General features: G+C 44.3%; 2 protein-coding genes across 2 annotated transcripts; both read left to right on the forward strand.

Annotated features, from left to right (window-relative positions):
* Positions 1-180: 180 nt before the first annotated feature.
* Positions 181-1,115, forward strand: LOC142948188 (nucleoredoxin-like protein 1). Its single transcript, XM_076090040.1, has 3 exons — positions 181-416; positions 528-617; positions 722-1,115. The coding sequence occupies exons 1-3, from the start codon at positions 181-183 to the stop codon at positions 1,113-1,115; spliced, it is 720 nt and encodes a 239-aa protein (XP_075946155.1).
* Positions 1,116-2,707: 1,592 nt separating this feature from the next.
* On the forward strand, positions 2,708-3,925 carry LOC142948186 (nucleoredoxin-like protein 1). The gene is made up of 3 exons (XM_076090038.1): positions 2,708-2,943; positions 3,387-3,476; positions 3,592-3,925. The coding sequence occupies exons 1-3, from the start codon at positions 2,708-2,710 to the stop codon at positions 3,923-3,925; spliced, it is 660 nt and encodes a 219-aa protein (XP_075946153.1).
* Positions 3,926-12,869: the final 8,944 nt, after the last annotated feature.

The following is a 12,869-nucleotide window of genomic DNA, read 5'->3' on the forward strand; positions in this document are numbered from 1 at the left end:
TCAGATGATCTCTTAAAGATATCCAGCAGTGTAGCCTTTGTCCTTCGGATGCAGTCGGCATGGATACAGGCAATGAACCGAAGCATGATAAAGATAACACATTTATGTGGTAGCACAAACATATGAATCTGTATTTCACCATCCCTTCTCCAACAGAGGGCCTTTACCCTTTCTGTCATCATGGTGGACCTGTTCCTAAACCGAGTTCTGGTGGAGAACAACTGGGACCAGGATGAACTCAACACGGAGCGAGAGATCATCGGGATCCTCGAAAACCGCATCTTGGTGCTGTTCTTTGCGTCTGCGGAGTGTGGCAAGTGCCAGGAGTTCCTGCCCGTTCTGAATGACTTTTTTAAGAGACTGAAAGATCCGGTGTACATTGAATACCCCAAACTGCTCGCACTCGTCTACGTCAGGTCTCTATCTTTCTTCCTCTTTATCTCCTTGATGCACACCTGTGATTGCATGAAGTCACATTCACCAGTTTTATCATTCATAACATTTCCATATCCATCTCCTCTCTCCAGCTTGGACCAGTCGGAGGCGCAGCAGGATAGATTCCTCAAAGAGCTGCACAAAAAGGTTCTGTTTTTGGCCTTTGATGATCCATACAGGAAGTAGGTGAAGAGAAGAAGAGAGTCTGCATAGTTTGTATGTTTCTAAAGTCAAATTAAGACATTTAATGGTAATTGCTATACATGTGTGTTTTTCTGCTTGTCAGAGAACTGCAGGCTAAGTTTAAGGTGAAGGACGTACCAACAGTCGTGGTCCTTCGTCCTGACGGCTCCGTCCTCTCTCCAAATGCTGTGCAGGACATCTGTCGTTTTGGGTGTGACTGTTTCAGAGACTGGCAGGAATCAGCAGAGCTCATTGAGAGGAGCTTCATGCTCAATGAGGAGTTCGACAACCTAAATATGCGAAGTGTTACTGAACCCGTGAGGAGACTCAAGTACAAGACAGAGGACGACAAGAGGAAGAAGACGTGGTGGAAGTTATGGGAGAAGGGCAAAGATAGAAGTGAGGAGGAGGAGGAGGAGGAGGAAGAGGAGGTAAAAGATGCAACGTTGGATAGAAAGAGAAAGGAGGGAGATAAAGGAACATGGTGGAGGAGATGAAGTAGAGAAGCGATTTGTTGTCTTAAGTCTTTAAGTCCAGCCTCCTACTTAATCCTTTGTTGCTGATACTGCAGCCTCTTTCCAGGCTGTTTGAAAAACATTCTGCCTGCAGTGGCATGTGGAGCAGAACTTAAATAAATGCACACTGAAAAGAGGTCCCCTGTTGTGCTGCCGGAGATATTGGCACGTAGAAGCACAACGTAACTGTGCCGCTCTGCACAGATCACACAGAACTTTGAGGGGAATGAATCTCATCGTGAGAAATATGCTACTAACGTTACTGCTAACTATATAAAAATATATATCTATATATATTTTTTCCAAACTATGATCCAGTCTTATAATACTTTGTCAATTAATGACAGCAATAAGTATGATCAGTTTTCAGTCATCAGAAACATACACGTACACGTACAGTAGCCTACGGCTCATTTCTGCCGATGTAAGCACATAAAGGTCCAGCTTCTAAAGCTCCATGTTTGGTGGATGTTTGAAAAACCAAATGTTTGTTGTGATGATATGTTATATCTGTGTGTAATTCAGCTTTTTCTGGAGTTGTTGTTCCCCCGAATGGCCAAAGAAAAAAAATATAACTGCAGCTTTAAAATAAATGTAGGTGCTGGCGCCTGCTGGTGTCAAATCAATATTTTGTCAAGCACTGTGTGTATGATATTTATAGCATTATTTTTGCCATGTTAATTATGGCGTGTCTCTTCAGCTAATCTTTATTTTATTATATATATATGTTGTTAAATATGACTTGTATTGTATAAAAAAACAATAAAGGAAAGTAAATATTCTGCAAACGCAAGTTTCAAGAAAGTCTCTCATGCTGTAATTTCTATGCTTTCTGACTCTGTCGCATGCCTTTACACACACACACACACACACACACACAAACACACACACACACGCACACACACACACACACACACACACTGTGAGCACTTCATGTCTCTTGTCCCTCTGTCACCTTGTCTTTCAATCCCTCCCTCCCAGACAGAGGAAGGGAGGTGGAGCGCAGAGACAAAGGAAGAGGGAGTGAGCGGCTACAGACGTCAAGGTGAAGGAGACACAGTCGATGAGGGGACGTGATATAAACTGACAAGCTGGGAACTGATTCAAGTACGACTGAGTTTGAAAAGAAAAGAAAAAACTATATTTTGAAAGCTGTTTTCTTTCTGGATTTGTGACCTTAAGGGGAGGTCATATTTGTGAGAGGTAAGCAACTGTGAGGATTATCCGATTTAACAGCAAGCAGCAAGATGGGCCACATGATTAATGGGAGGTTTGTAATTCAAACATACCGTCTAATTTAAATGGCAGAGTCATCAAATCATATAGTATGCAAGATGAACCTTTACAAAAACTTTTTTAAACTGTTCTCATTTGTGTTTTGGGTTGTTAGTCTGTGATTAGTCTCACAGATATGCATGCATGTAACAACCCTCATCTGTTTTTGGTCTTCTTCCTTCCACTACGTGCTATGTTGCTGTTGTGGTTCTGATGATTTCCCTGTTAAACCATCGTGTATAAATTGTTTGTTCATCACTCCGTGGGCTCCCTAAGCCTCCTTCCTGTGACACTCCATTATGGTGGACCTGTTCGTTGAGCACGTCCTGGTGAAGAACAACAAGGACCAGGACGAGCTGGACACACAACGAGAGATCGTCGTGCGCCTGCAGAACCGCATCCTCATGCTCTTCTTTGCATCTGCTGCATGCCAGAGCTGCCAGCAGTTTGCTCCCACGCTCACCGGCTTCTTCAAACGACTGACAGATGAGTTTTATGTGGACCGTGCGGCTCAGCTGGTTCTCCTGTACATTAGGTACAACACACACACACACACACACACACACACACACACACACACACACACACACACACACACACACACACACACACACACACACACATTATGGTGTTGCATTGGACTTGTAATGGAGCACATTTATTTACAAACCTCAAAACCCAAACTGTATCAGATGCTCTTCCCCCAAACTAATTTTAAACATGACTTTGCACAAGTTCTTGTATGCGTAATGTTGTGCACATACTATTCCCTTTGTATCTCTTGGAAAGGATAAGGAAATATGATTTTCATACTCTTTCTCAGTTATTGCCCAGTTAAAAATAAAATCCTATTTTTGTGAGAACCAAATGTCCTCATAAGGCAGGATTCTAACAAACATTTGGATAGGTTTCCAGACTTTTAGTCTATCTGCCTACATCTCCCAGCAACGTGATCTTCCTTTTTCCTTCGTTTGTCAGTTTGGACCAGTCACAGGAACAGCAAGAAAGCTTCCTCAAAGAGCTGCCCAAGAAGTGCCTGTTCCTGGCCTACGAGGACCCCTACAGGAGGTGTGTGGGTTTGGCCACTTAGTTGTGTGCGCAACCTGCTGGTGGATGATGTTAATGTAAATATACCTTGCTGTATAAATCCATTAGCTGTATGCCAATGTGTGTGTGTCCACAGGCAGCTGGAGGCCATGTTTAATGTGGAGGAGCTGCCCACAGTGGCGGTGCTGCGCCCCGACGGCTCCGTCCTCATCCCTAACGCAGTGGAGGAGATACTGTGCCTCGGCCCGGACTGCTACCGCAACTGGCAGGAGGCCGCAGAGATCATCGACAGGAGCTTCATGATCAGCGAGGACTTCGAGGGGAAGTGCATGCGCAGCTTGAGTGACCCAGTGAGGAGGCTGAAGTACAAGGTGGAAGATGAGAAGAAGAAAAAGACGAAGAAGAAGAGCAGAGGGTGGGGTGGAGGTGGAGGGGAAGAGGCAGAGGTGGATGGAGGAGGACCATGGTGATGGAGACCAACAAGAGGACAAGACTGTGAGTTTCCTCAAAAGGTGATTGGATTGATTGATGATGACAAGTTCTGTTGAACCAAACAAAACCCTTTTCACAGCTCAATGTCGGACAATACTGACATCCCTCATCTTATTACAGAGGTAGACACATCAAACTGACGTTTCTGTGACGAGATTTGCTTTTCTATATCAGAGCCAAGCAACGGGCTGCAGACAAATCTCTCGTATAAGTGGTGTGATATGCCAACAACCAATAAAAAGTAATGTAAATCTTTCAAAATGGAGCACTAAATACTGCTAACCTCAGTTTAGAATTGGCTGTTTTTAATGTATTTGAAAGCTGCCAAGTATACAGTGAAGCCAAGGTCATGTCTGAGCCAAGAAACACCATAATGGCTTGTTTTATTACACCCACGAGATTATTCCAACCATTTCCCCATTTCCAGCAACACAGCTCTGTAATGCAATGAACTTTTACATGATCATTTGTACCATCCAATCAAAACACGTCACGCATAATCTTAAATCAATGAATTATTCAACCCCATTAAAATAATTTTGTTGGGGACTGTTGGTGCTTTGAGTGTTTACGAAGTCTCGCTCCACTTTACAGGCTACACAAGAAGCAATCAGGGCTATTCAAAGGCAGTCAAGTGAAATTATGGAGATACTGGCTTTTCTACATTATCAGTGATTTCCTTTGACATGACTCATCCTCTTTTCATACCAAGGACTGTCTTTAGTCTTTGCACACTTCCTCGCACGTGGTTAGGCCTACTGCACGAACGAGGCTTTAAGTCGGGGGCTAGATGAGCTAAAAGAAGACGGGAGGTTATCTTCTACGTAACAATGTAGGAACGTATATAAAGAAAGCGACAAACACACAGGGGTGAATAAAGCTGCAGGGAGAATATAAATTGGGAGGGCAGCTGACCTAATCAGGGGCAGGTGAGTATGAGGGCAGGTGGGTCAGATTTTAAAAATAAAACCAAATAATATGCACAAACATAATCAGGTTGTCTTTCATCCTCTATCCTGTGAGTGACCCCAGCCTTCACTCTATGATGTCATTACTCCTAAAGTGCAAATACAAAAAGCGATAGAGTGCTTTTTTCTTTTTTTCTTTGCATTGTAGGAGCAATGACAGTAATGGCAGAGGGAGCAGAACATGCTTGGGTAAACATGCCTCTGCAGAGACAGACGATGAAACCAGATTGTCATCAGGTGCCTTCAAGGTGTGACGGGTTGATTGGTAGGTTTGACGCGCTCGATAAATGGCGGTGACATGATGAATCATTTAAAGGCAACCCAGTGTTATAGACAGGTTGACAAACATTTTCTGTCAGAGCTGCTCAAAGCGAAGCTCTCCCTTTAGTTTAATGGACCGAATGCCCGCGTGCGTGTTGGATGAGCACGGACTGCACACAATAGCGCTGCATGTTCTTGTCGTATAGGAGCAACGTATAAATGCTAAACCTAAATCTGAGCTGCTCAGCCCATGTAACAAAGACACAGAGGCCTAAATAAACATGAGCCGCATGTTTATTCCCTATTATTCCTCTCCTTTTGCCCACACAGCAGCTTATTGTTGCTCACTCAGACAAACCTTGGGAATATAGTCTCCCCGCCTCTCTGTCTCTGCACACACACACACACACGCGCGCACACAAAGTCACACACTCACGTTGCGCGCTCTCGAGAGCAGAACGCGCAACAAGCGGACCAGCGGATGGAGAGAGAGAGAGAGAGAGAGAGAGAGAGAGAGAGAGAGAGAGAGAGAGAGAGAGAGAGAAGAAGAAGACGAGAGAAGGACGGATGCAAGGCGATGCCAGGAGCGGAAAACCTGATCTCTCCTGGTTTATCCAGCTGTTGTCGTTTTGAAATGATTTTTTATCACGGCGAAATTTTCTAACACGGTTCCTGCATTTTTCTTTTTTTTTGGTTGAGAACCTGATATATCCCCCAACATCCGTCCTGATGTGCTGCTGCGCCTCATCACGATTCTTCGAGGATATGCAAAGCGGCTGTCATCGCGTCGACGTTATTTTCCATTAAATGCAAGGATGTAATATCGGACGCATACGATCAGCAATGACAAACGACGCCCGGGCTTGATGAGCGAAATAAATCGACGGAGCCGCTCGGGTCTGTGCGTTCATTTGCGCCTAATTATTGTTTTCGCGTGTGATCGTGTGTTTTCCTCCCGTCGTCCGTCGGAGCTATATAAGGCCCACAGCCCGCACCGTCTCTGGCCATGAAACCCGTGGGAATTATGATACCAACGTGACGCACAGTCACACAGCACAGCGGGGAAGACATCGAGCCTCAACAGGACGGAGGGAGGGTGTGAGGTCCAGCAGAGCAGAGCAGAGCCCTACACAGAACACTGATCACAGGAGGAGGACGCCCAGTTGTTGTTGGACACATCGCGCTAATGACTGCCGTATAGCCCAGCAGGTATCGCCCCCAAACGTTTCCCCCACTGAATATTAGATTTTTTTGTTTTTTCATGCATCGGGCAGAGCGGAGCGGGAGAAAGGGAGGAGAGTACAGTGGGTGCACGAGGGCGCGGAGAGACGAAATGCGGAAGACGCAGTGAGCGAGGAGGAGGAGGAGGAGGGAAACCGGAGGATTGACGGTAAGATATGGATGTAGGCTGTAAGGATGCACCCCGCCCCTCTTCTCTCTCTCTCTCTCTCTCTCTCTCTCGCTCTCTCACATGCACACGCGCACATACATGATCAATGCCCGAGAAGACAGCAGAGGTGCCCTGCTCCTTCACTGCTGCTGCTGTCAAGGTCCATTTGATCACTGAGGGACAGGGATCTGATGCAGGGCCTAAACTGCTCCCTGCCGTTAAAGCTGGGTCAGTAGTATAGGAGTGTGAGGCATGTGTGCTGTGAAATATTCATGGACACGTGATTAGCCTCCTCTGGGCCTCAGAGGAGTGCAGGGAGAAAGTGGCCTAATGACTCAGGGTGTCCCGTGCTGGCCCAACAGAGGGGTCTGTCACAAGTGGGCTGAGTTATGTTCATTACACTTGCACACATCACACTCCTTCGTTGCAGTGTCTGGTGTGCTGCAGAGGAAAGCGGTGTAAACATACACACACACACACACACACTCGGATTTGGTCATGTTTGCTGGTTTGGTTTGCTGATTCACCTCAGATGGGAACATGAGGAGAAAAGAGAGGGAGTAGAGGAGAGCGCAGGCCGAGCGAGAGTCCATTATCAATATTTCAGCGAGGGGATGAGAGGACTGGGTCAGTGGAGGAGGCCAGGCCGGGAGGGGGGGGAGGAGGAAGAGGAGACAAATGAAGGAGGTGGAGGGTTGAGGGAGGGACGGAGGGATGAGAGAGAAACGGCTCAGTGGCCGACAGGACTCGTGCTCCTCTGTCAGGAGGAATTTCCGATACATTTGTAACCTTGAGTGTGTGACGGACGTTTGTGAAAAGGATGATTGCTTTGCACTGATTTATATGTAGAAATGTTAGTGAACACCAATTTTAATAAGGTGACTCACCTAGTTGTGTGTGTGTGTGCCTGCACCGTGCAGGTTAGATAGAAAACAGAGGTTTGTTTCCACGTAAGGATCATTACATCAACCACTGAGGAGAAAAAAAAGAAAATGTATATTTGCCTCAACCACTCAGACACGCACACATGCACACACACAATTTGGATGGATTTGACTTGTAAAACGCAGCATATTTGTCTCTTTTCTTTTCGGACCCCCTCACTGCAGGTTCCTATCGTGTCTCTTTGCATCAGTCAGACACACACTGAGCCTGTGAGCGTGTGAGGCCCGTTCAAGGCTATCAGTGGAATATTAATATTGTGAAACGAGATTAAGCCTCGGCTGGGATTTCACTTGTTACAATATTGCAATTAATATTTCATTATAGAACAATACAAAAAAAATAATTGGGTGATTAACTGACAATGAAGGTTTTGTCTACATGCGAAAGAAATAGGAAAAAAGTGTTCTTTGGAGCTTAACGTTGAGTTGCTTGTTTTGTTCAATCAAAAACCTTCATCACATGTGACAGAACAAAATAAGTGATATGACAAAGCAAAGCAGCAGCCAGTGAATCTTTTGGCATTTTTTGCTTCAAAGATTATCGAAATGTGTAATTGCTCAAAAGCTGCAAATTGATTTTCCGTCAATCGTCTAATTGGTGTAATTCTGCTGTCGAGCCGAGCGTTCTGTTTCCCCGTGATTGGTTGCAGCTTCACGGAGCTTATCAAACTGAAACTGAACAGTGATGACCATCATATCCATATTGTGTTTTTCTCTCTCAAAAGTCTTGTGTGTAAATGTCTCTAAAAGCACAAATAATCATATATTCTATTAAGTACAAAATGATTTGTTCAAATATATTGTCCAGGAGGTGTGGGTGATATACTTGTTTGACCACGGTGTGCCATTTAAAAACAACAACATGATATTGATACATATTAGTGAGTTTTCTGAAAACACATTTGAGAAACAAATTGGATAAAATAATCCAGCAATCCGTCTGCAAAACACTGCAATTGTTTCAGTACAGTGTTGGGAGCCCTAATTGGCTCTTCATCATACAGAGGTAAACCATATGCGTGATCAAATAACCAGGTTGTCTGCTTTTGGTCAAAGAATGGTGCATTTAAAACTACCTCACATATTACACAAGGGACAGCTTCCATCTTGTAATCGTTGTAATCGTTATGGGATATACTCTCCGACCTGAGTCGCATTCCTGTCATCTCACCTTATGAACGGCTAAACGGCTTTTATGGCTAAAAGCGAATTGTCCGGCTGAAGCCTGTTCTGCCGTCCTGATAACAAAAGCTGCTGGATGCACTCGGCTCTGCTCTGTCACACCTCCGTCAACCATTTCCCAGAAAGCAAGAGGCAGTTTTTTTTGTTGCCATGACTTTTAGTCACGCTTCAAGATCACAATCCTGTTCTTTGTCCGGGACTTTGTCTTGGTGACATGTTGAAACAGCTCATATTATAGCGAGAGGTTATGCTGACACACAAATCATGTTTAGTGCAGAGGGGCAGGACGGGACGCACAGTACGACAGACGATGCTCAAGGTTGCTCCAAATAAAAGTCTGTACTTTTCCCAATGTCAGCCTCCGACATAAACATGAAGGTTTCTCATGTTATCCCTCCACTAAGGTGATGCAGTCTCTTAAAATGCTGTAAGAGCAGGAACAGCTCGCTTTTCCGTACACTCGCTTTATGTGCTGCGTTCTCAAACTCTCTCTGACACCCCGCACTCAGACAGCATCAACATGTACGTGCGTTACTGTAGATGTGTCATGTGTTCAACATTAGCAACCCGTTATGAATATTTAACCAACCCCAAGACATTTGGTTCCCGGTCACTTCACTATATTGAAATTTAGATTTTCCAGGATCTACAACATGACCTTTACTGCAGCATTTCCCTGCGGTTTTATTGTGAAAACTACGAGCAGAGTGCTGGGGATTAATCACACGAACACAGTGTGCCATTTTAAAAGGATGAATCACAGTTTTTAAAAATGTGTCCATGTGAATTCCATATATTGATATATATAATGTCATATAGTGTCTTTTCTTTAAAATCTTTTTCTTTAAAAAAAATAAGCAGCCAGGAATGTCCAATATTTCCCACAAAGCACTTCTGCTCTTTGATTTGCAGTGTTGCTCTCAATAGCGTAATACACTAAGTGTGGCCCAATCTCTTACCAAAGCTGTTGCTGTCCATACTGGCCATGAAAAGATCCCGTCTTAGAGATGGGAAACAGAATCGACCGGCTTCGTTCTGAGCAAAAAAGTAAAGCTATGTATGGTAATTTTGAGACAAAACTTAAAAAAATACATACTTAATTGCTGCATTGTTCTTAGTCATATCGTCTCTACTGGTTTCACATCATACTTTCATATTAGTATGAGCGTGTGTAACAGGAGAATTGCATTCTGTGTGGTGAAAATTCAATTTATTGATTGTTCATTTTGTCTATTAAGTGTCAGAAAATATAGAAAAGCCCAGTTATGATTTATAATTCCCCACGGCCAAAGGTGACGTCTTCTTTGTCCAAATATATTTATTTTAGTTTCACGCGCAACAAAGAAAAGCAACAAATCTGCACAGTTGAGAAGCTGAGAGTTTGATCATTTGATTATTAAAGTAGTCACTACATTGGAGTCGCACAAAGAAGGGATTGCTTCAAAGACGCTATGGAGAGGACGGACAATTACAGCGACAAATAGCTCTTTCAACGAGCAAGACTTTTGAAAAACACTACCTGTCCTCGAACATCACGTTGAGGTGTTGTGGGCTGTTTTCCCCGTCTGTGTGGTGTTCTTCCACTCGACAGCTACTCATCTCAACTATTCTGCTTCATACTGAACAGTGAGGAGGTAAAAACAAATCAGTGATAGATGACCAAACGCTCCTGAAATTCTCATATTCCCAGAAAGTGCTTATAGTGCACTAAGGCACGGTGTGCTTTTAACTCAGAGAGTGAGTGCCGAGGGCAGACTTACGATCTTGATAAATATGTGAGGAAACGTATCAATGTTTAATCAACCTTCCTGCAGTCTGCAGAAGAAGACTCGATTCTTTAGGTGAAAGGAAAGGACTTCTCACGCAAAAAGGATGTATAGCTACACACACGTGAAATAGTATGAGAGGCCACGGATGGCATTTGGCCCCCTTGGCCTTCCATATTTCAAATGTCGTTATCAATCTTTATAAGGGGTTAGCGTTACAGATATGTAGTCACTTTGGTATTTTAGCAGATGACTATATGTTAAAACTGAAAGATAACATTATTAAAAAACAGTGGATGACTTCGACAAGTGACTTTTAAAACATGAATATATCTGCAAGCCATTTCCTCCCATTTCCTCCCATTTCCCCAGCCCCCGATGCTCTCAGGGGCGTCCGACATGCAGCGCAGGTCGTACCGTTCTGAACTTGGCTCTGAGCGTCGCTTGGTTTCCCGGCTGCAACAAGCGAATGATTGACGGAGGGCGACACCTCCATTCCCCAGAGTCGCGCATCGACCAGACAAACATACAGGCTCTAAAACCCTGTAAGTGGCTTTGGCTGCGGTGAGTAGGCCTCAGCCCTGTGGGAGCTGTGGAGGTCAACGGTCTGAAACAGGCTCGCCGTCACAGAGGGCACCGTAGCGTGTTTTAAAATCCCCTCACAAGCCTCGAATATCATCGACGGCAACAAGAAAATTCTCGACGCTGTTGTTATTAAATAAGTATTTCAGCCAATAAAGCTTTTACTCTCGCTGTGCTGTCATGAAGACTAATCTCTCAGTCTCTCCCTCACCTCTTGATTGCCCTCTCTCTCCATCACTCACTCACACACGCACACACAGAGACACTCACTTACTCTTCCATTAGGAACAAAACACTACAAGTCTGTTTTGTCACGTTGTGCTTCATAGTGATCCGCCCTGAGGCGCTGATAGCTCTCTGACCAAAAGAGGGGGAGGTTGCTCCCTCTTTCTCCCTCTTTCTCCCTCTGTCTCTGTTGATTTTATGGCCTCCGCCTCCAACAGTGTGATCTTTGTACCTGCCGTGATTTCACATCAGTTTGAATGATTTCCAACAGGCTGACTTTAATGGCTTTCAGGTAACATTTGCTCCCCACAGCAGTGAGTCAATCAGTTGTATTTATTATAGAATGCTTATATTATGAAACCCGCAGGTTTCTGAGTGGCAGACTCCTGTTTGACATCTCTTCAAGTGAAAAATATTTTCAGATCATTTTATGGATTAACCAGTTAAAGTTCATTTTATTCTAGAAAATGTCAAAAAAATAGTGAAATTGTCTACTACAGCCCTCGAAAGTGAAATTGAAATTTCCAAACGCAGATTCTCACATTTGAGAAGCTGGAACCTGCAAATATTTGTCTTTTTTTTTTCCCTCATCGATGACGTAAAGCCCTGAAGCCAAACACTGTTGAAAACCACTTGACCTTATTTGAAATTGTAGCAAAACTCCCACAATTTCCAAAGATACCAAATATGTCAGGCTGAACTTTCTTTAACAAAGAAAAGCTACTTAACGAGACTAGAAATGGAGCACTGTTTGTGAAGGGGTCAATTTGATAATCAAAGTAGTTGCTAGTACATCTTCTGCTGCTACTGAGTCACTATTAACAATGCTAGATATATGCAGATAAATGCAGTTTCTCTGTGTATTCTGTATGTGCGCACGGTTGGGTGTGTGTGTGTACTACTCACGCTCACTCTCACTTAGAGGAGGCTGCTCCTCCAAGTAGGCCGGTCGGTGGCCCGGGGCTGGATTTTGGTTGCAGGCAGGGAGCATGGTGCTGCGAACAGGGGGACTGGGTGTGTGGCTTTGTCAAGGCCCATCAGTGTCCTTGCTCTACTTACTCTGCATCAACACTTAAGGGTGTGTGTGTGTGTGTGTGCATGTGAGAGAGAGAGAGAGAGAGAGAGAGAGAGCGATGGTGGGGGTTGCGAGCAAAAGAACATGCTGCCATAAGGGTTTTGGATGAGATGAGTTGTATAGCGTGGGTGTGTGTGTGTGTGTGATGACAAAACGGAAAGGTTCTCATTCTGGTGAGTCTTTTATGTACTGTGTTTAGTGTGTGTGTGTGTGTGTGTGTGTGTGTGTGTGTGTGTGTGTATCACAGTTGTCCCGAGGCCTTTATTACAGTCTAGTTGGTTCAGTGGGCTTAAAGAAGGCAGAGGTCTCTCTTCTCTTTCTTGTGTGTGTGTGTGTGTGTGTGTGTGTGTGTGTGTGTGTGTGTGTGTGTGTGTTGGCGTGTGCCCTGTACAACACACGTATTTGAATGCATGTTGGACATTTGTTGAGGAGTGACCTAAATCTGTCTGCCATCATTACCTAACAAGAAGACGGAGAGAAAAGCAAGTCACAGACAAACACACGCAGGCACACATATGTATCTTTACAC

Source organism: Anarhichas minor, unplaced genomic scaffold, assembly GCF_050575085.1.
Source record: "Anarhichas minor isolate MPS153535 unplaced genomic scaffold, ASM5057508v1 ptg000012l, whole genome shotgun sequence".
NCBI classification, from domain to species: domain Eukaryota; kingdom Metazoa; phylum Chordata; class Actinopteri; order Perciformes; family Anarhichadidae; genus Anarhichas; species Anarhichas minor.